The sequence below is a fragment of the Pelmatolapia mariae genome, linkage group LG18 (genome assembly GCF_036321145.2).
Source record: "Pelmatolapia mariae isolate MD_Pm_ZW linkage group LG18, Pm_UMD_F_2, whole genome shotgun sequence".
NCBI classification, from domain to species: domain Eukaryota; kingdom Metazoa; phylum Chordata; class Actinopteri; order Cichliformes; family Cichlidae; genus Pelmatolapia; species Pelmatolapia mariae.
In genome coordinates this window covers 17,560,218-17,581,118 of record NC_086243.1, presented here as the reverse complement: position 1 = coordinate 17,581,118, position 20,901 = coordinate 17,560,218, and the positions used below count along the sequence as shown (strand labels likewise).

The window sequence follows — 20,901 nt, the reverse complement described above, 5'->3', positions numbered from 1 at the left end:
CTCTCTCCTCGCTTATCTGCTCCTTTATCTGCCGGGATCAGTTGTTAGTGCTGGCAGTTTTCCTCTTCTGTCCTCTGGAGAGAGGTGGCTCTCAGCTGGAGAGAGGCGCCAGAGGCTATGCACTGTCTCCATTGTGTGGAGAGACACACAGAGGCATTGAGAGACTCAGTGCAGGTGCAGAGAGGAGGAGTGAGAGGGAACACACCTGAGGGGGCTGATTTTTTATTTTTTTTCCTCACAAAAGTCAGACTTGTTTTTTGAGGGCCTTTTTAGTGCAGGGACATTTCTTGTCTGGAGGACTTATTTACTGGAGGTGCACTATACTAGAGGGAGGGAAAGGGTTTGCAGTACAAATGCTTCCTCTCTGACTGCCAGAGATACTTGTTTACAGATAGAGCCTGCCAGAATAAATAAAGCATAAAGAACATAATGCAGGACAGCACTATCGCTGGTACTAAAACCGTCTTGTGAATTTAATTAGTCACTTTGTATGAAGAGCAGCCTATGGTATGATGAGGCATGAAACCGGTCCCTGCGTGAGGTCATATTCCTTCAATCACAGGGTGGGTGTTCCCATACAGGCAGAAGCCAAGAACCTAAAGCCGATAACCTCATCTCAGACTGGGAGTTTTCCTGTGAAAGTGATCCTTTTGGTAACTGTTTGTTTAAAAAGTGACAGGCTACAAGAGTCTCGGTGACAGCGTCTATTCATCTCAGAGTGTCAGTTGGAGAGAAAAAGGGAACGAGGGAGGCAGAAAGAGACAAGGAGAGAGGAAGGCAGAAGGAAAGATGCTAAAAGAAAGTCCAGTAAAGAGTAAACGGGAGATTGGTGTGTTTTAACCGAAGGTGTGATTTACCTTTAGCTCTTAACCATCTTCAGATCATCCTACTAGCAATTTCAGAAATTCATCTGTTGGGTGACTGAATGAGTGCTGATGTTTTCATCACTTTCGTTTTAATTATATGTCTCACTCAGCACAGTCTTCCTTCTACTCGGCTAATTTAGATTGAGATCCTTCCAGGCTTTCCCCTATCTTTCATTTCCCTCCCCTTCTTCTCTCCTCTCTGCATCCCATCAGCCCCTTTGTAGAAAAAAAGAGGAAGGAAAAAAACCTTCATGTCTGTGACTTTCTTGCCCTCCAGCGTATGAAGCCCTCTTTTATTTTGATCATCGCAGCACAATGGATTCATGCCATTCTGGCAACTTTATTCAGTATCAGCCCAAATTTACATACTGCTTAACAAGTTTGTGCGTGACTGTTGATGCCTCTGATCAAAGTGCTTTTGGAAATCTTTCTCATCTGATTTTTTTCCCGTCCTTCATTTCAAATGCATGCTGCAGACAGGCATCTTTAACTCAGGGGCAAAGAAAGGTAACCTTAGTGCTGCACAAGCCCAAATGTCATCCAACAAGGAGGGCTCATGTCCCGGGGATAAAGATAATGTAATCTAAGCAGTATACAGTGTGTGACTGTGTGTCTTTGAGTGTGTGTATCTACGCTAGCCTCGGTGTTTGTTGGAGGCTTGGGTTCGGGGGCGTAGGGAGACAGGGGATGACAAAAGTCAAAGCAGTCATGTGTCATTTTCAGTGCTGAAGGGCTGGGACCTGCCTCCAGGGCTGTCCTCTCTGTCAGACGCACTCAGATATCTGCGCTGAACTCTCCCGCTGTCTCTTTCTTTTCCTCTTTCCATCCTTCTCTCCGTCTTTATCTAATGCACGCGCATATATGCAGCTGCACGTCCATGCACCAGCACACGCAACAACTCTGTGCTCGAAGAGCCATACAGCAACAAAGGTAGAAGAACATTTGCATAATAGAGACTATGCAAAACAGATGACGGTAAACCATAAACATCTGCTTTAGATATACAATATGCAATGAGTCATTTCACATTTCAACATCAGTGTCTTGACCGCGTGCCTGCTGCGGGAGTGAGACTGGAAGGGACGTGAATTGTTCCGGGACCAGAGACGCAACATGTAGCCCCCCAACCCCAACACTGATAGGGTCTGTGAAGACAAGTGGGGGAGAATATTTTGACAAAGATCAGGCTGTAAATCGAGATTTTGGAGGCCACACTGCAAACCAGCGGTCCATAAAATTTCCACGAGGATAGAAGAGGCTTCACTGCGAAAACCCTGAAGTAGCCTCTATTTACAATAAAACGGGACTTTTGTAAATTTATGTGGCTACCAGGGCAAACAAGAGAATTGAAAACATTAAAGAACTAAGATTCAAAAAAATACAATGAAAAGAGGGTGTGGGTGGAAAGAGAGGAATCGTGGGAATGCAAGATTGCACCTCCCTCAGGCAATCAAATTATCCTATGGGCCGATGGTTCCTCCTTATGCGTCGGCTGACATTTTCTTGTAACCCCATCCCGAGTAATGCTATGTGATGTGTGTGACTGGCTTCTGCCACGGCCCTCAGAGGCCATGAAGCCCTAGGGCCATTTGCTTTTGGCCTGCAGCATCCCGGGAATTGTTTATTTTAGCTCTGTCTGCCCCCATTTTTTTTTTTGCCTCTCCCCCCATCATTTCACTTAAGCTCTCCTCATCTCTCCTGTTCTCTCTGTTTCTCTTTCCTTCTTGCCCAGTGGTGTCTACTTTCAATTAAAGAAGGATGCACTTCTATTCTTCTGTGAGACAAAACCACTGACAGGTGACTCTTGAGGGGTAACTTAAAACCATGCCTTTAGTCTCTTCACACAAACTGTTAGTAGTATCCCCGCACCTTTCAGAGATTACAAAGGTAATGACGGCTAACGACGACAGCGGTATCTGTTACTTGACTGTATGTGCTTCTCTGTGCTGTGATGGTGAGAGCGGTAGGGGTATGCTGGAGAAAGAAAACAGTTGAAAGTCAATGTGCGATGTGCATGTGTGCGAGAGAGAGAGAGAGAGGAAAGAGATTTGAAGACAGAAAAAGATAAGATGTGTGATAAGAGATAATAGAATGATATTCAAAATATATCCCTGGAGCTAGAAGTTAAAAGAGAACATTAAAAGAAAACATTTTTGGATAACTTATGGATATGTAAGCCAGTACACCAATACGCCCGAACTTTACTTCATACTGACGCAGAGCCCTAAAGGGCATTGGTGGAGGCAGGCCAATCTGCTATACCCAAATAATGTGTGTGTGTAACTGTCGACATGTGACATGCAGAAAAGGGACAGTGTTGAGAGCGTAGCCTTTTATGACCCAACACACTTTGACAGCTTGGCCATCGCTTGAGGACACAGGCAATGTTGCTTTTTCATGTGACAATTTTAAGCAAAACAACTCTCCCTCGATGGATTCGATTGTTTCAGAGAGCCTTTGTGGCCGTGTACGTTAAAGTACAGAGACACGTCACAGTGGCCAGTAGATTCTGCTCGCTGCTAGCTAGAGGAGTCATACTGTCAATCTGTAGAACAAAAAGTGAGAGAAAGTGTAAGCGATATGATGGAAACTGCTTTTATGCAACACTGCGCTCTGCTGGTAGAGAGGCTGCTAACACGTTGATTAATTTGGCACAAGGAGGGAGACGGGCTTTGCAGGACTAATGCAACCTTAGTTCCCCGAGGATGCGAGTGTGTGTGTGCTTCTATCCTTGAAGCAGTTACCTCATTTGGACCTAAGGACATTTTGCACTGGCAAATTTTAAATATCCCAAGAGGGGCATACTTTGAAATATGGCCACAGGGTGGAACATCAGAATGACAAAAATGTAGATACTTAAAGTGAAATCTGCCTGTGACTTGGAGACCAGCTAGAGAAGATAGCATTGAACAAAAGGTTCTGACTGTTGAAGTAGATCCAGCAAATTACTTAAATCTTATCCAGCTATTGTTTAACATCATCTACAAAATACGAATGAATGACGCTTAAAGTGTACATGAACGCACGCAGATGGAAGAGATGCAAGGATTGTTTTTTTTTTAAAGCTCTGTTACGTGTTCACATTAATACATTGTGTGTGTGCAATTGGCCTGTAAGCTGTGTGTATGCGTGCGCATACAAATAATGCACCGTCGACAGCCTGCAGCAGTGTGCATTCTTGCTCGGAGAGTACATGTCCTGAGGCCTTGTTCCTCCGTCAATGACCTCTGGTGAAGCCATTATTTTCTGCATTAATGATGAGTAGCAGCCAGCGATGAGAGAGATGGACTTAGTCCTGAGGCACAGTAGCACCGATTATGGGCAACAACAATGCCAGCAAAAAGAAAGACGGAAAACTCTTCCCACAAGCAGTTCAAACGACTCGGAGTCTTAGCGAAGAATAAGCTGCATTTGCCTTATTGGCAAGATGAATTAGATAACCTAGAGGATTACCCAGAATGCACTATACCTATAGCTTTTCGTTTGGCTAATTTAGCGTCTCTCTCTGTCCACAATATGAGCACCCCCCAAAAAACGAATGGCCGCTACAGCCAAGTAATATTAAAATCCAACTGGAAATGCATTAGTGAGAGCAATTAGGGTATGGATGAAATGGCTGAGAGTGAGTTACACAAAACCCATTATGTCCTACGATTTATTAACTTATTACATGGGAAAAGATATTAGAGCACTAATTGATCTCTGACATCAGCCGAAACACCAACCTGTAAAGACTCACAAACAAGACAAAGTGCAATTGCTCTAGTCAAGGCAGCCAGGGCACCCACTCAGGAAATCCTGGCTTGGGGAGATGACTCTAAATGAAGGACTTTACCATTCACCATTATGTCTTTGGTAAGAGTCAGAGGGAACCCCCGGGGCTCTTCAGCACAGCACGGTACAACTTTTCAAAGGGCTCCAGATTAAAGTCACTGAAAGTTCCCACTGGGGTCTGAGGCCAGGATCCCATTAAGCAGCCCTACCACACCGCCGGCCATAATTGTGTCGTTGAGAATTCAGAGCAGTGGTTGCTTGATAAGCGAATTTAGGGAGAAATAAAAAAGGAGAGGCAAAAAAGGGGGTCTCGTTGGGCCACCATTAGACACTTCATTCGCTCATCACTAATTCGTTTTAAATGACTGAGGGAAAGGTGAGCACTTTATAAAGCAATCCAAGCTTCCAGCAACTCCCCACCCCCTTCCATTTTCAGGTCTGTGCAACAGAATGCTGATAAATGAAAAACGTTACACTTTATAGCCACACGCTTCACTTCTGCTGGTGGCGTTTTTAAACTGTAGTTATCTTTATCACACTACTTGCTTTGCAGTAGAATAATCAATAAAGAGAGTGAGGAAATCTTGTGCTCTTTTCCCAAGCCTCATCTTGAAAAAAAAAAAAAACAGTCTTTGTTACTAGAAGTGTCACTACTAATAATTTCAGTGATTTTTATACAATGGCTGTATTTAGTAGAGCAAGCTGGTATAATGGAGTGAAACAACTGTTATAATAAATCATACAAACAAGTCTGCTTTTATTGAGTATTTTGTTTCATTAAGGTTCTGAGTATCACGTACAGTTTATTTTAACACCGGGGAGTTATTAGAATTGTTTACTGAATGATAAAAAAAAAAAAAAAATGTGACCATAGTTTAAGATCTGAACCCTAACCTGAGATCTACGACTGTGTGTTTTCGCAATAGTCAGCTCAACAGTTGGATGTATAATTCTGAAGGTCTTTACAACTGGTATAGCATCTACACAATATGTGAAAATCACAAGTTATGAGTCAGTTCTTTACAATGAAATAAATGAATAAACCTTCTGAAACCTTCTAATATTTGGAAACCAAGTATGATATCATCATCATCCAAGTGCAATAAGGACAAGATTTTATACAACTGCTTTATGTGGATTTTTTCTTTTTCTTCTCTGCTTCTTCTTCTTTTTCCTTTTCAATCTCAGCCACCAGGGTCTCAATTTCCTTGGATTCCAAAATCTGCAAAGAACAAAATGCAAACCCATTAGCACTTTAGTGAACTAGTAGAAAAAATAAAGTAATATTTGCCTTGTTATTTACCTTCAGTGGCTGATTTCGTCTGATAACAGCAAGTTCAATATTTTTCCCCCCTGACTGGACAACCTGTGACCAGCAAACAAAAAATAAAGAGAATACTGTGACCAATTCAGGACACATTTATTACGCCTGCTAAGACCATATGCACACATTTACACAGAAAACGCTGGAAAGCGAAAGTTATAGTTTATTTGGCAGCAGTTGGTGCTCTTTGATGAAACCATGACTGTTTAATTTCACATCATAGAAGATGTAAATACATTGAGGTCAACATATATGGAAATACAGAAACTAATGGTAACCTTACCTCAAGCAAAGCTTTGATGGCCAACTTGATTGCCTCATTGTCCCCAGCAATGGCTTCTTCTGTGTAATTCTTCTCCAAGAACTCTCTCACAGTTTTTGCGCTACGGCCGATTGCATTTGCCTGTTTTTTTTGTTTTTAAAAAAGAAATTTTTAAAAAAAGTCATTTTCATACTTGTACAAGAAACCTTTTGGACACAGAGAAATCCTACTGACCTTCCAGGCATGGTACGTTCCCGACGGGTCCGTCTGATACAGCCTGGGAGTTCCATCGTAGTCAAAGCCAACAATTAATGCAGAGATGCCAAACGGCCTGCGACCATTGCTTTGAGTATAGCGCTACAAATACATTAAAAAATAAATAAATAATTTTGACAGGTTATTCATGACTCTGTAGTGAAAATGAAACAGCTAGCAACCATGGTGCAGTGCACAAATGCAGAAAACACTCTTGCCCACTGAAAGGAATAGCTAACACATGCCTTTCTGAAGGTGTTAACAGTAAACGACTGCTCAGATGGTTCCATACCTGTTTCAGTGTAGCTATGTAGCGTGTGATGTATTCCACTGTGACTGGGTCCTCAACTGTTAGCCTGTGGCTCTGGCACTCAACACGAGCTCTGTTTATCACAATACGAGCATCTGCGGTCAAACCTATAAAACAATGAATGAGGCCATTCAACACATTACAAAGCTACAACAAAAATATAAAAGCCAAGTACTAACACATGACACAGCTGTCTTCTACTATGCCATGTTAAATAATGAACACATTATTCAGTTATGGAAAGAAAAGTATTATCTGGGATACCTGCAAATGCCATGCAGACGTGCTCATCCAGTGCGCATATCTTGCGGACAGTCCTTTCCTCCTGTAACTTTGCAACAGATTTCTTCTCCACACCAAGGACAACAATGTCTTTACCTCTGATTCCCACCTGCATATAAAAAAAAAATGAAAACATTAATATTAATTTTCTCCCACGGCCTAGCAGTTGACGTGAGTAAATAATATCCAGCAAATATTCAGATTCCCAAATAAATCTACAAAGCGGATACCTCTGCATGTTTGATTTGGCAGAGTTTTAAGCTGTAAGGCTCCAAATAAGTTTATGTGTCCAGCTGTAAATGAACAATTCCCCAATAAGTTGACTAAAGAAAGTAAGTACACAATGCAAAGTATATCAGAGGGACAGCTCAGGTTAAGCAGTTTGGAGGCAAAGTTAAGATGGTTTGGACATGTGCAGAAGAGAGATAGTGAATACAGTGAACAAGGGAGCTGACTATGGAGCTGCCAGGCAGGAGCAAACGAGGAAGAGCAAAAAGAAGATACATAAATGTAATGAAGGTGGACATGCAGAGGGTTGGCATGACAGAAGAGGATTCTTGGGATAGGGTGAGACGAAGGCAGATGATCTGCTGTGTTGACCCCTAAAGGGAGCAGCCAAAAGAGGAATTAGAAGAGAGTGATGACAATTTTCAGTTACAACCTCAGTTTTTTTAGCCAAGTAAAAATTCTGCTCAGGTCACACGTGTGTTTGGTTTTTTATTTTTATGTGAGGTTTTTCTGTGCTCCACCTGTCCAAAAAGGAGCCCTCTACAAAGTAATCAGTTATCATAGCCAAGTTTACTCAACAAAACCTGATTAGGACTTATTTAAGATTACTTCCAAACACATACTCTAAAGTTAGAAGGGTTTTTTTTGCATTTATTTTCATATAATAAATATAAACCGTTTAGTTTCGCCTTCATCGTTCCTCAATATCCTTTGTAAGCCACTATTATGACAGCTGTTACCTGTAACCAGGGGAACTGCGACTTAGTAGCTTTGTGAGTTTATAACTTTTGTCACTAAACCTTAACATAACTACCATTAGTTATTAGGCTACTACAGTGGCTTTTCAGTGATTTGGAGGGAGATATAATATGCAGAGTAAAATTCAACTTTCCAGACCAGGTAATAATCAATCATGGGTACTTGCAAACTCCTGTCAGTTAGTACCAACACAACGAAAATGAAAGTTAAGTGTGAAGAGTGACACAGCGACAAAATGCTAGCTAACGATGACTGCTTTTTGTTTGCCATTTCCGGCATTAAAAATATGTATTACAGATTTGCAAGCCAACAAGCTCGTAAAATTGCAACAAAGCCTTGGTCCATAACAGAAGGTGTTAAGAAAGAAAACTGCTAAATACATAAAGGAAACCGCTAGCCGCGCGTTGATCGGCTAATCTAGCGTCACCCATGTTGCTATCGTTAGCTTTAGCATTAGTTTCATTTAAATACTTACCGCTGTAGAACCTTTCTTTACAGCTTCCTGTGCATACTCCACTTGAAAAAGATGACCATCGGGGGAAAAGACAGTAATGGCTCTGTCATATCTTGCCGCCATTGCACCGCAAGACGCGTACTGTAGCAATAAACTGGAGAAAAGGCTACCAAATGATTCAGCTTGCTAGCAACAAGCGATTCACTCCGTGTGTTGAAAAGGGCGCCTGCGCATGACCTGTGAACTGAGACGATACCAAAAGTGGAGTCCACCCGGAGGGAACTTGTGATTAAAACACAATACTCTGTATAATTTGATTGGTTCTCCGAAAAACAGAAATCGTAAAAAGCAGAATATTACACTACGAGCATATACGGTATTTTAATATCAAGTTTTATTTACTTTACATATTGAGAGAGGTTCCTCCTTTGAATACGGATGCTATAAGAGTGAATAAGAGCACATAAATCCCAGGACTGATATTAGTTATTACTACCAAAATTTATGCAATGTCATTTTTAATTAGATATATATACACTAAACGCTCCGCTTTCCCCCTTTTTCTGGCAGTTTATTTTATATGATCTTGTGGTCTAGCTCTAGACTGTTCCATTATATGAAAAATAGGTGAAATTGTAATTTAATTAAGCCAAAATGTGTGTGATTTTAGCTATTTAAATAAATCTTCTTATATATTATGATTTATGTGATCTTAAGTTTTACATCAATTACTCATGTATGGTGAGAATAAGCAGAAATCAGTAACTATGAGTTAAAATGTGCTACTTCGTCCCCCAAAATGGACCACCGCATTACGAAATTGCATCGTATTCTCAACTGCTTGATCTGAGTTCTACCGATTTGTTCAGTGTGTTAGCTACTTTTAACTTATATGCTGTAGCTTACGTTAATATTCTATAGTATCACCATGTCGGTGGCATTTGCACCTCACAGGCAGCGTGGGAAGGGTGATATAACACCCGCTGGAATACAAAAGGTAATTCATCTTTTTTAGCGCGTCGCAGAATGGAGGCTGTGGCATCAAACGCGGCTAGCCGTTGAGATAATCAATGTAGCAGTGCCCATCCAAGTCCAACTGTGAGCAGCTCAGGAACAATGTTACAGGGTCAGAGCGCGGTGAATATGAACCTCCCTGGAAACGGCACTCCACGTGTGGAGTACGAGTCTTGGGTGGATTTATCGGACTAACGTATAATTGTGTTTTAGGTTAATGGAGGCCTGTGGTTTTGTTAGCAAAGCACAGCTAGCTAGCAAGACGCGTCTTTTGTTGGCTAGAAACGCACACTCACATTTTACAAAACACGACACTTCACTGTCTTAAAATTAAGACAGAATAACATTCGGCAAGCAAATTAATTGTCACGCCAAATGACCGTGTCCGTCTGCTTTATTATTAATATTTTTTGGAGTTAGAATGAGTAACACACGTAATAGAAATATCTGAATTTACCATTGCAGTTACTTGATGAAAACAACCAGCTGATCCAGTGCATAATGGATTTCCAGAGTAAAGGCAAAACGGCTGAGTGTTCACAGTAAGTTATTGGAGTTATTAAGTTTTTTTTTAATTTCACGTTACATTTATTTTAAGTTCCCATTGACTCAAACACTGCACTGTTCACTTGCCTAGGTATCAACAGATGCTGCACAGAAATTTAGTGTACTTGGCGACGATAGCAGACTCCAATCAGAACATGCAGTCTCTCCTCCCTGCTGTGAGTATGAATTCTTAGTGGTTGTTGTGAATGACTGAAATGTCTGACTGTCTTCTCTGTACCTGTCTTCTTCGATCATACCCAATTCAAGTCACTTGGGTGTTTTAGATAAATCATCAATGTTAAAGAAACATTTTTTTTAATGAGATTAAGAATTTTGAACAAAGTCATGATTTTTTTTTTCCCCTGTCAGCAAAATTAAAATAAGTCTTTTGAAAACCCTCACTGTTATGGATGTTCAGTACAAACAGACTGCAGTATTTCTTTATGTATGAGTGCTATCTGTTGAGCTGTTGTAGCTGCCATGTAAGGATTTATTGCCAGTAGTGCTCATTCGCAAGGCTTCATTAAGTAGAATAAATATTTTGGGTGAACAAATTGAATCCTTTGCTGTGAAAATCCATTCATTTCTCAGTTTGATTAAGCTCTCAGGCACTTGTTAGTGGTGTTTAATATTGATATTATTTTTATTGGTAGTAGTGTAATTATTGAGTCTGCTTATAGTTGGATTATCCATGCTCCTAATCATTCCATAACAATTACCTGTTTGAAGAACAAGTAGGCTACGAGAGTCAAATATGTCAAAAACTAAAAGCACAATTTATTTTTTTCAAGTCATTAAATGTAATCTTGATTAACTCAAAAGAGTGTTTATCAACTAGAACATTTATTAAACCTCAAATAAAGGTGTGCTTTCCTTGACCTTTAAATATAACCGAATTCCAATGAAAAATGTAAATAGGTACATGGAGAGAGAGGGGGAAAAAAATGGTTGGCAATGTGAAGTTAGCCCGAGAAAGCCCATCTCGCAAGAGCAACTGCCAGTCACAGTGGATGCAGGCAAATGGGGATAAAGAGTCATCATTATGTCTTGATTACCTTTGGAAGCCAAAACTTAATTCATATTAAAACTTGATCAATTACTCAGCCCTAAGGTTCCCAGCATCAACAAGAAACACTGTGTACACTGTGTCTGAACACAGTGTAGAAATGGCCCAAAAAAGGCTTTTATTTGTAATTTATTTGGCGTGGTCATCTACGCAAAACAGTTGTCGGCTTCGAATAAAAAGAATTGATAAGCTTGGAGGCATAGAATTTTATTAGACTTGATTAATTCCATTAAAATCTGTTATCGATTCTCAACTGAAACTGTTCTTGCATTCTCATCCCTAGTTGCGAAGAAGCACAGTGGTTACAAAAGTGATTGAAGTCACTGATTTGCTAACAATCATATAGTAAAGGAGTGAGTGTATTCTTATGAGTAAATGTTGCTTACATACCTTAAACTCAGATGATGAGTGTGGGCACATTCATTTTCTTAATATGCTGCATGGTGAGCATGTTTCTGGAGGGGTAGTCAATGACTCAAACAGCTGAGATTAGGACCAGCTGTTTAAAAGAAATGCAGACTAGAGAACGGTTTTAATTGCTGTTTTTAAGCCATGAACCTTTTAAACTGCTGCATGTATTACAGTCTTTGTTCAGGCTAGTTTTTTAAGCCAGTTTTGTTCAGTTTGTTGCAACTTTGTCTATCTATGCATTTTTGTAATCATTGAAGGTTTCTAGCTGTTCCTTTTATTGAAAAACTTTTTTCCTTTCAATGTATATTAATAGATTTTGTTCTCCTTACATTAGGGTTCTACATGAATGCCGCAATCTCTATATCAGAGTTATCATATTTTTTTCTGGAGTTTTTATCTCGAGTGGCTCAGGTTGAGATCTGTTTTCAGAGAGATCATGTGGATTTATTTTTTTGTCTGTGTTGTGCACCTACAGCCGCCCACTCAAAATATGCCCATGGGTCCTGGTGGCATGAACCAAAGTGGCCCCCCTCCTCAGCCTCCTCACGGTCACAACATGCCCTCTGAGGGTATGGTCAGCGGCGGCCCTCCAGCCCCACATATGCAGAACCAGATGAATGGACAGATGCCTGGTATGTGCCCCCCCCCCCCACCTTAACTTCCCTGCCTTGTCTTTCTTTTCTCTTTCTCCTTTTCCCTCAGTTCCTGTCTCACTTGGGTTGCCTAGCAACACCACAGAACTGTGAGGGAGGTCGCTCTAAGGTATCATAGGCAAACATGCTGAAGGATGATGTCACCCATTTGCCAGCTGTGGTGGTCTTGGGCTTGATTCTCCATCTGATTGTGGTTATCCTTCTCTGCTGAAGTAGCATAGTTCATGCATGCATCATTGTCTTTCTCCTGTTATTGATTGTTTTTTGGGGGTTGGCGCATTTTCTTCTTTTCTTTTTTTTTTTTAAGAAGAAGAAGAACTGAATTAACAATTTTATAAAACAAAATGTCTGTACCACATGGTAATTAACTGAGGAAAAATGAAATATATTTGACAACCCTGGTAGTGCATACTGTGTGTCCCATGTTTCATCCATTATGCAGTTCTTATTGTTACATAACAGAGGTAACATCATACACAGTTGGATCAGACATTAAACAGTCTTTAACTTGCCAGCTGCGTAGCACAAAATCTGGGTAATGTCCTGTTGTAGCCATTTGAAAATTTAGGTATTTGTCCTTTGCTATTCACAGCAAGTGTGTGGGCATCATGTGCCTTTGCCTCCTGCACACTCAGGCAGCAAACTTTAAGTGGACTATTTCTTGTTGTGTGCTAGATATGAAAAAATGCAACAGTGAACAATCCCCTGACCTGATTGTTCAGCACTATGTGCAGAAATGGAGTAGTCACAACATAGAAAACACTCTGTTATTGTTCTCCTTTGAATTGTGATATCTGGGCCCCGTGTTCCATACATTGCTTAGAAGATCCAGTATTAACTGGGTGATCCAGGATCAGCTGATCCTTGCTACTGTTATCCAGTTTGTTTGGTTATTTAAAGCTGCAAGAGAGTTAGATTTGGCAGGCTGGAATGAATCATTCAAGATGACTGCTCGTTCTTGTTGTTATTGACAAGGGAAATATATAGAGACAAGAAAACCATGATTGTCAACTCTGTGAGGAAATTATTAGAAAAGTCATCTGGATGTAAATAGCATCAATAGTAACTTACAATTCTACTGGAAGTCTCAGAATATATATATTTTTTTCTGTTACCTTTCAAAGCATCATGAAGATCTTCTTATTTTTCAGGACCTAATCACATGCCCATGCAAGGTCCTGGTCCAGGCCCCAACCAGCCCCCAAACATGCCCAGTGGCTCTATGAATATGCCCCCCAGCAGCCACGGCTCCATGGGTGGCTACAATCACGCTGTCCCTTCCTCCCAGGGCATGCCATCTCAGAGCCAAATGAATATGACCCAAGGCCAACCCATGGGAAACTATGGGCCTCGTCCAAACATGAACATGCAGCCCAATCAAGGTAAAGCAGCAAACTTGTTATCTTCTACTCAATTGCATTAATTTCCAGTTGCATTATTGTATAAAATCCAATAGTCTGAGTTTTATAACATCGTGAAGCCAACATGGAACATTAACCAGTGATGCAAACTGAAGGCTGATAAGAATTAATCGGTTCAGATCCCAGTGATGGCCCTTGATGTTTGTGGGCTAATGTGCTGCCACTTTTCCTAAAATTCATGCATTTGGTTACTGATTTTTGTCACAGTGGTGTTAAATGATTCATACTGGTGCAACTATACTTTAAGTGACACCAATTTTCCTTTATGTTGTTCGCCCTTCTTTTCTTTTTAGTCAGCGTGGACATGAAATGGGTCTTAAAATACATTCACAAAAGAAAAGTCTTTAGTTTAACATGTTGAAAATGGTTTTGCAGTGCCTTGTCATTTCTCTGACAGCTCATTTTTATTTTATTTTATTTTGTTTACCTCAGGTCCAATGATGCACCAGCAGCCTCCCTCACAGCAATATAACATGCCTCCTGGTGGTGGTGGACAGCACTACCAAGGACAACAGAACCCAATGGGCATGATTGGCCAAGTCAACCAGGGGAATCATGTCATGGGGCAAAGGCCAATGCCGCCCTACAGACCCCCACAGCAAGGTATATTCTTTTGGAGTGTGTCTCTTATGTGTGCGAGCTGTGAGTGTTGGTCTTTCCTCTCCCTAACCCACCCTCCTGTATTTCTTATTCTCATTCCTCCCAGTTTCCTCTTATTTCCTCCACTGTTGCTCACAGAGATGTTGGCGACTAAAGATGTAACCTAAAGCCTCCCGCCTCTATAAAAATTAGTCAAGTGACCAAAAGAAAGCTTTCTAATAGGAACTAGTGGCAAGGAATCCATCCTCTTTACTCTTCCCCTCACACAACCAATCCAACAACACCTTGAATCTACTTGTGTGTATGTTGTGTGTATGTGTATGTAGGACCCCCTCAGCAGTATCCAGGGCAGGAAGACTACTATGGGGACCAGTACAGTCACGCAGGACAGGGAGCATCAGAAGGTAGGAGAACCTTCCAGCCGCTTGGAAAAACAAGGAAAAACAAAAACCTCAACAAATGAACCCAGGAGTTGTGTTAAAACACAAATGATGCAAAGAGACTGTGACAAAGCAAACACTTCAGTTTCTTCATTATTTTCTGGGGAAATCAAAGTAAAAAACAAAGGTTCTGCTGTCCATTGATAAATCGGGATCTAAGCAGTCATACAGTTCTTGTAATGCTGACTCCGCTTATTCGTGAACGGGTCTCTACCAGTTGGGGTGAAAGAAAAGTCAGGGACAGTCTTATTTGAGGCGTTACGGTAAAGTTGTGCAGAAGTAACCTGAAATCATGCTACTGCACTTATTTGGTGCAGTAGCTGATAAGTACATATGTGTTTATATATATTTTCTATTTGAGCACTCAAGAGTTTTCCTCATTTACCCATTCACATACTCGCATTACGATAGATGCTATGGGGGAAACTTATGAATCACTATGTTGCCCAAGGATACTTCAACATGTAGATTAGAGGATCGAACTGCCAGCTTTGCGATTTGCCTCCTGAACCACAGCCACCTTATTCATATTTATAAGCACTTGTAGGTGTGCCTCTGTCCATTTCACGTAAAGCAGACTGACATTTTAAATCAAAAACTGTGGGGTTTGTTTAAGAGCCACAGTAGCGACACTGAAGTCTTCAAATGTTTTTTTAAAAGTATGGCACCTTTGCATTCTTGTCGAAATATAACGGCTCATATGCAGTAGATTTTCTTGTTGTTGGTGTATTTAGGGATAGTATTAATTGCATAAGCAAACACACTTTTAAGATTACCTACTAAAATGTAGCTTTTTTTTCTTTTCTTTTTTTTCTTCAATTAACATTTACCTTTTTTTTTCCTCGTTTTGTTTTGATTTTCCCTCTTTCTACACTGTTTCTCTTTTGACCTTTCAAACACAAGTGATTTGCTTTGGGATTTTTCTTTTTGTTTGTTTCTTTTTCTTTTTAGTCGTTTTAATGGCAAAAATGAGGAAAAATATGTATGTTAAAAATGTGCTGCTATTAAATATGATTGTGCATGTTTGAAATTCACAATAATGACCTGTTACCTCTTTTTCCTATCTTAGAAGAAATTATTAATATGTAAACTTGTACTTGTAGTTGTACTTATTCATACAAAACTGATGTTAGACTTCATACTTCACACAAATCTGATATGGTGGCTGGACACTGACTTCTGACACTGACACTCCCTACTACAGCCGTAGTGTAGCAGTAGTGTCTGAGTATTATTTCCTCTATAAGAGCACTGGCACATATTATACTCTTACAAATCAAATTCATCTCCATTGGATAGTAAGATATTTTATTCACAGTCTTCCTTGCTTTTGTGCTGTAGTCAATAACATGTTGCTCACATTCGCTGCTGCCCCCCTTCCCCCTCAAAGGTAATGCTCAATATGGCCAGCAGCAGGAGGCATACCAGCAAGGCCCACCTCAGCAACAGGGATATCCTCCTCAGCAGCAGTACCCAGGTCAACAGGGCTATCCACCCCAACAACAGGGATATGGTGAGTTACGGCAAAATTTTTATTTCCCCTGTAGGAGGCGCTATAAGCCCTCTTTGGGTGCCTTATAACAGTTGAAAAAACATTGATCCTTTATACACTGTTGCTTGATGTAACTAAGCTTTGTGCATATCAAGATATCATTTTGAGCAGAGAATTGAATGACACAACCGTTCTTAATGATTACAGTTACTTAATTTTAGTAGTGCTGTGTAATATCATGTTAGCAAATTATACATGATAATAGAAACCATCTGAAATATAATTGAAGGTAGAAACATTCATATTTTACAACAATACCTGGAAATAAATTAGTCTAAAAATGTTTGGCTTGCACTTTCAGTATAGCTCTTGCAGCTTTTAGGCTTTTCTTTCCTCATCCCATTTTTCTCTGCAACTTTCCATCACTCACCCTCTGTCTGAGCCAGAGCTCATGCAAGTAATGAGCTACTGGAGACGCAGAGGTTGTGAGGTGAGATCCATCTGGCACATACACATGCCCGCTCTCTCAGGCCCCCACAAGGTTATGCTCAACAGCATAAGGCATTATGAGCGCCTAATGATGTTGCGTGGGCCTCATTTGACTTCAACTCCAGTCAGACTTTGCCCAGTCCTTCACAGCATCTGTACAGGAGCGTATATAACATAATAATATATACACAACCTTTTCTTTCCCCCTCCTTTTTTTCTGTCTTTCTGTTTGTTTGTTTTTAAAATGATGCTTGCTCCTCTAATGAAGACCAACAGAATCTCTTTGATGTCTCCTTGCATTAGGGAACCACTGGCTGTCTCCAGCCTGACTCACTCGCTCTCATTCATCACCGAGTCAGGCGTGGTGGAGGCAACCGTAACAAATGGGTCTGACAGATCCGCTATTCTTTTTGTCATCCATCACTTTTTTTTTTTTATTGCAGCCCACTAGTTATTGTAAACTAACAGGTATTCCCCAAAGTTTTCACAATAACAAGTCCAAAGCATAAGAAAAATGGAAATGAGTTTGGCAGAATCAGAGCTGGATTAGGACTTCAAGTATAAACCTGTTTTTGATGCTGCACCTTAACACTTCAGTAACACTGGTTGACAGCCAGTTTTTATAGAATTTTCCTGCACTGCATGCTTCAGTGCTTCAACCTAAATTAGTTTTTTTTTTTTTTTTTTTTTGTTCCATATCCTTTCTTCTTCTTTTTAATAAACTGTGTTCATAATAAACTGCACTGTGTGGAAGCATTTCATTTCTCTGTTAACAGTGCCCAGCAATCAAAGAGTTTTAGGTTCACTCAAGGCTGACAAGCATAAAAAGTCCTCTATTTATTAATGTCTTTGTTTGTAGGTCCCTCCCAAAGTGCCCCAGGACAGTATCCTAACTATCCTCAAGGGCAGGGACAGCAGTACGGGGGCTATCGCCCTCCACAACCCGGACCCCCACAGGGCCAACAGCAGCGCCCTTATGGTTATGACCAGGTGAGTATAACCCCAACAATGGACAGTGACAGAGGCTTGTCTGTACATTGCACTTAGGCTTTCTCTTACTGTGTTTATTGCCATGCTAAGTTGTATGTTATATATAGCTCTCAGTTAGACCAGTAATTAATGTAAGTGAAGTACGATGGTAAAAATTAAGCAGTAGTACGTTATGCATGCTGTCATCATATTCGGTGGTTAAATGTGTTCTTCCTAAAAGGGTTTTCTATGTTAATATTGTTGTGTTCTGGCTAATGTGGTATGCCATTCCAGTGAAATATGAGGGCTTTAAAGAAGATTCTTCCTTAAACTTGATGCAGACTGCTCCAGTGTTTAAAGGAAGATCTGTTTGTTGCCCTGTATTTCCTGTGGTCTTATGTGGGGACCACAGCTACACTTTGATATCTTTATCTTTGAATATTCAGGGGCACATGAGGAAATAAAGACCCGGGGATTTGAACCCCTGACTAGCTCTGTAAGAAGCAAAGGTAATGGTTGCTGTGAAGACCTCAACGTCCAATCTAGACGCTTGACCACCTAGCCTTAATTTGCATTTGTTTTGTTTCTTCTGTCTCTCGTCTGTCTTTCTTTACCCATCTTTTCTTTTTCTTAAATTTTTCCTTTTCTATTTTTTTTTCTTTTTTTTATTAACCAGGGGTCGAATTGTAAAGATATGAGGTCCAGAAACACAGCATTCTTAGATTGTAATGAGACAGACAGGAGCTCACATTCTCTGACTGTCCTTAATCTCTACAATGTATGACACTGGTCTTCATAACCAGTGTGTTTGTTGGATTTAAATTTTATCTTTCAAATCATTGTTTCCAAATTTGCTTCCATTGCATTTTCCATTAAAGTCAAACACATACTTCGACCCCTGTGTAGGAATAAAGAGAATACTGCTGTTCTTCCACTGAATTTGTCTCACTTGAAAATTAGTGTCCACTGTTTAATAAAGGATTATCGTCCTCAGCCATGCTGCTGCTGAAATCTGAGGTAAAAAGTTCGAATTTAGAGCTCACAAGTTGTGAGGTTATGCTGCCATCTGCTGGTCAAAACCAGTCAGTGCAGGCATAAATCACGGTTTGCAGTATGATATGGTTGAAACCACAGATTTTTGTCTGCACCTTATTGAGATTTGTGAACATAAACTTCTGATTTTTTATTTTTTATTTATTTATTTTTGTTTGTTTGTTTGTTTTGAAAAGGTCAGTATCACGAGGATGTTGCATTTCTCTCCACAGGGCCAGTATGGAAATTACCAGCAATGAGAAGTGATCACAGCAACCAACACAGCTCTGCTCTGATCTCTAAGCTCTGACCTCTGGTCAGTTACGAAGCAGACTTTAATGATGGTTTTAATCTCTCGGACACAAACACACAATGCTCAAAAATACAAGATACAGTTTCCCCTCTCTTTGGGATTTTATCTTTGCTGATAAGATGTAGTCATGTTTATCATGTTTGCTGACATTACGTCAAAGTCAGTGAGTCACCTCTGGTCCAGTATGTCTCAAAACAGCAATGCCTTAAAAATGGAACTGCCTTATCCTTTAGCATTGCAGATTGTGAAATGGGCTAACAAAATTTTGGATAACACATGATGTAAATGTACAGTTTGAATCTACGTGGTGCATTGTTTCTCGATCCTTCAGCTCCCCGATCATCAGAAGCAATAATGCCAGCAGTAGGTAATTGTGTGGGGGACAGGGAAAGATGAAATGGTGCACCAAGCGAACTTCCAGCTAGGCCATGGTACATGTCTTGATGTATGTGATGATGTAAAAATATATTTTATGCTTTTTAGATCAAGCTAACTTTGTATAAGACATTGGAAACTAGTACTAAAGCTGTGTTGTTAATTTCATCAAGTGTATGTGTCAATGTTTTTGTTTGTTTGTTTTTTTTTTTTTTTTTTTTTTTTAATGCTCTTTAAGATCTCATCCAGCACATTTCCTTTAATTGTTTAATTGTGGAAAAATTAAATTAAATCTGCAACATCAGCAGCGTGAACACCGGAATACAAGAACAGGAGTTTTTTTTTTTTTGTCATACACAGTAATTCATCAGTAAACAAATATGAACATCATACTTATCAGAAATTTGCTGTATTCTGTGAGTTCTTTAGATTTTTTTTTTCTCTTAAAAAAGTGGGCGAGTAATTTTTTTTTTTTTTCTTTTCAAACCCACAGTACTTGACAGAATAATGGTTGTTGGCCTCTATTTGATAAATGTGCCCGAAGAGGTAATATGTAGCAGATGCCACTGCAAATTGTGAGTAAATGCTCTCTGGAGCCCTGTTTTTATTTTTTACTTTTTCTATACATGCACCTCAGTCTTGTCCATTGACTGCAAATTAGTGAATGGGGAAAGAATCCAACTCGGTATTACAAATATATCTGGCAAGTACTTCATTTGTTAGTTGATAACGCTAGTTTGTTCACAGTGCTGGAATCCCTTCTCCCCTTTGAATAAACGTCTAAGTTGATGCCATTCAAATAGTGTTGTGTGTGAATAAATGATTGTTACTGTCAAATATGTAACATAAGATGTGAAAATAATGTTCTGAAATTGATTCCTTAATTTCACAGTAAAGACTGGTTGTGCAGTTTTATATTACTGGCTTGATATCTGTATTATGGTGCATATTTTATTGATTCCCACGTGTACAGCGACATAAAAAGAGGAATTCAGTAACCTCCTGGTATTGTTTATATGGTTGTTTTAATATTTTTCATTCTGCACCCCATTCAAGTGGTGGTCACATTTGTGTCATGGCAATGTATAACTGTACATTATAATAAATCGGAAGAATCTTTAATATATTTTGGCGTGTGTAATTTATAGATATTGACAGTTTATCAAGAGACTGTTTATAACACCAGAAACATTCATCCTGAACAGCATAAACAAGATGTGCACTATTGGTGCTGTCATAATGTGACAGTATGATATAATTGTTTTGTCTTCATCTGCTATCTGGTAGTCAGTTTCCAACTGATAATGACCCTGCCCTGCTCAGCAGCGTGTCTGCTTTGTCCAGATGCATCCAGAGAGGTCCAGACCACATTTACACCCAAAATTACCTTCCGTGTCCCTCTTTCCCCTTCTGCTCCCTCCAGAGAGGGAGAGGGACTACCTGTCACATTGGGGGGAGTGATACAGATGGTACACCAGATGTGTGGCCAAAGCACGTGATGGGAGAGCGGTGTGGTATTAAGAGCGCTGCGGACTGCTTGGGATGCCTTAGTGCTGATGAAATGTG

General features: G+C 40.1%; 2 protein-coding genes across 5 annotated transcripts; one reads left to right on the top strand and one right to left on the bottom strand.

The window, feature by feature from the left end:
• Positions 1-5,380: 5,380 nt before the first annotated feature.
• Positions 5,381-8,748, bottom strand: psma8 (proteasome 20S subunit alpha 8). The gene is made up of 7 exons (XM_063461459.1): positions 8,536-8,748; positions 7,056-7,182; positions 6,774-6,898; positions 6,461-6,583; positions 6,248-6,367; positions 5,944-6,006; positions 5,381-5,862 (listed from the first exon to the last, which is right to left on the bottom strand). The coding sequence occupies exons 1-7, from the start codon at positions 8,635-8,637 to the stop codon at positions 5,770-5,772; spliced, it is 753 nt and encodes a 250-aa protein (XP_063317529.1). The 5' UTR covers positions 8,638-8,748; the 3' UTR covers positions 5,381-5,769.
• Positions 8,749-9,347: 599 nt separating this feature from the next.
• On the top strand, positions 9,348-20,457 carry ss18 (SS18 subunit of BAF chromatin remodeling complex). 4 transcript variants are annotated; one of them, XM_063461766.1, is made up of 11 exons: positions 9,348-9,511; positions 9,994-10,070; positions 10,166-10,250; positions 12,027-12,183; positions 13,356-13,586; positions 14,058-14,228; positions 14,552-14,629; positions 16,056-16,178; positions 17,506-17,636; positions 18,062-18,124; positions 18,881-20,457. In XM_063461766.1, the coding sequence occupies exons 1-10, from the start codon at positions 9,443-9,445 to the stop codon at positions 18,077-18,079; spliced, it is 1,140 nt and encodes a 379-aa protein (XP_063317836.1). In that variant the 5' UTR covers positions 9,348-9,442; the 3' UTR covers positions 18,080-18,124; positions 18,881-20,457. The 4 variants fall into 4 exon arrangements, with proteins under 4 accessions (XP_063317836.1, XP_063317834.1, XP_063317835.1 ...); XM_063461764.1 differs by lacking the exon at positions 18,062-18,124; XM_063461765.1 differs by having other exon boundaries at positions 18,062-20,457.
• Positions 20,458-20,901: the final 444 nt, after the last annotated feature.

Bases quoted from the DNA above. Each gene is read 5' to 3' on its own strand.
- psma8 (XM_063461459.1), bottom strand. From the start codon at position 8,637: ATGGCGGCAAGATATGACAGAGCCATTACTGTCTTTTCCCCCGATGGT. The intron at 6,899-7,055 runs GTATCCCAGATA...ATTGTTTTATAG, and splicing joins CGTCTGCATGGCATTTGCAG to GTTTGACCGCAGATGCTCGT. The intron at 6,007-6,247 runs GTAAGGTTACCA...TGCTGGTCACAG, and splicing joins CCATCAAAGCTTTGCTTGAG to GTTGTCCAGTCAGGGGGGAA.
- ss18 (XM_063461764.1), top strand. From the start codon at position 9,443: ATGTCGGTGGCATTTGCACCTCACAGGCAGCGTGGGAAGGGTGATATA. The intron at 10,071-10,165 runs GTAAGTTATTGG...TCACTTGCCTAG, and splicing joins AAAACGGCTGAGTGTTCACA to GTATCAACAGATGCTGCACA. The intron at 16,179-17,505 runs GTGAGTTACGGC...CTTTGTTTGTAG, and splicing joins ACCCCAACAACAGGGATATG to GTCCCTCCCAAAGTGCCCCA.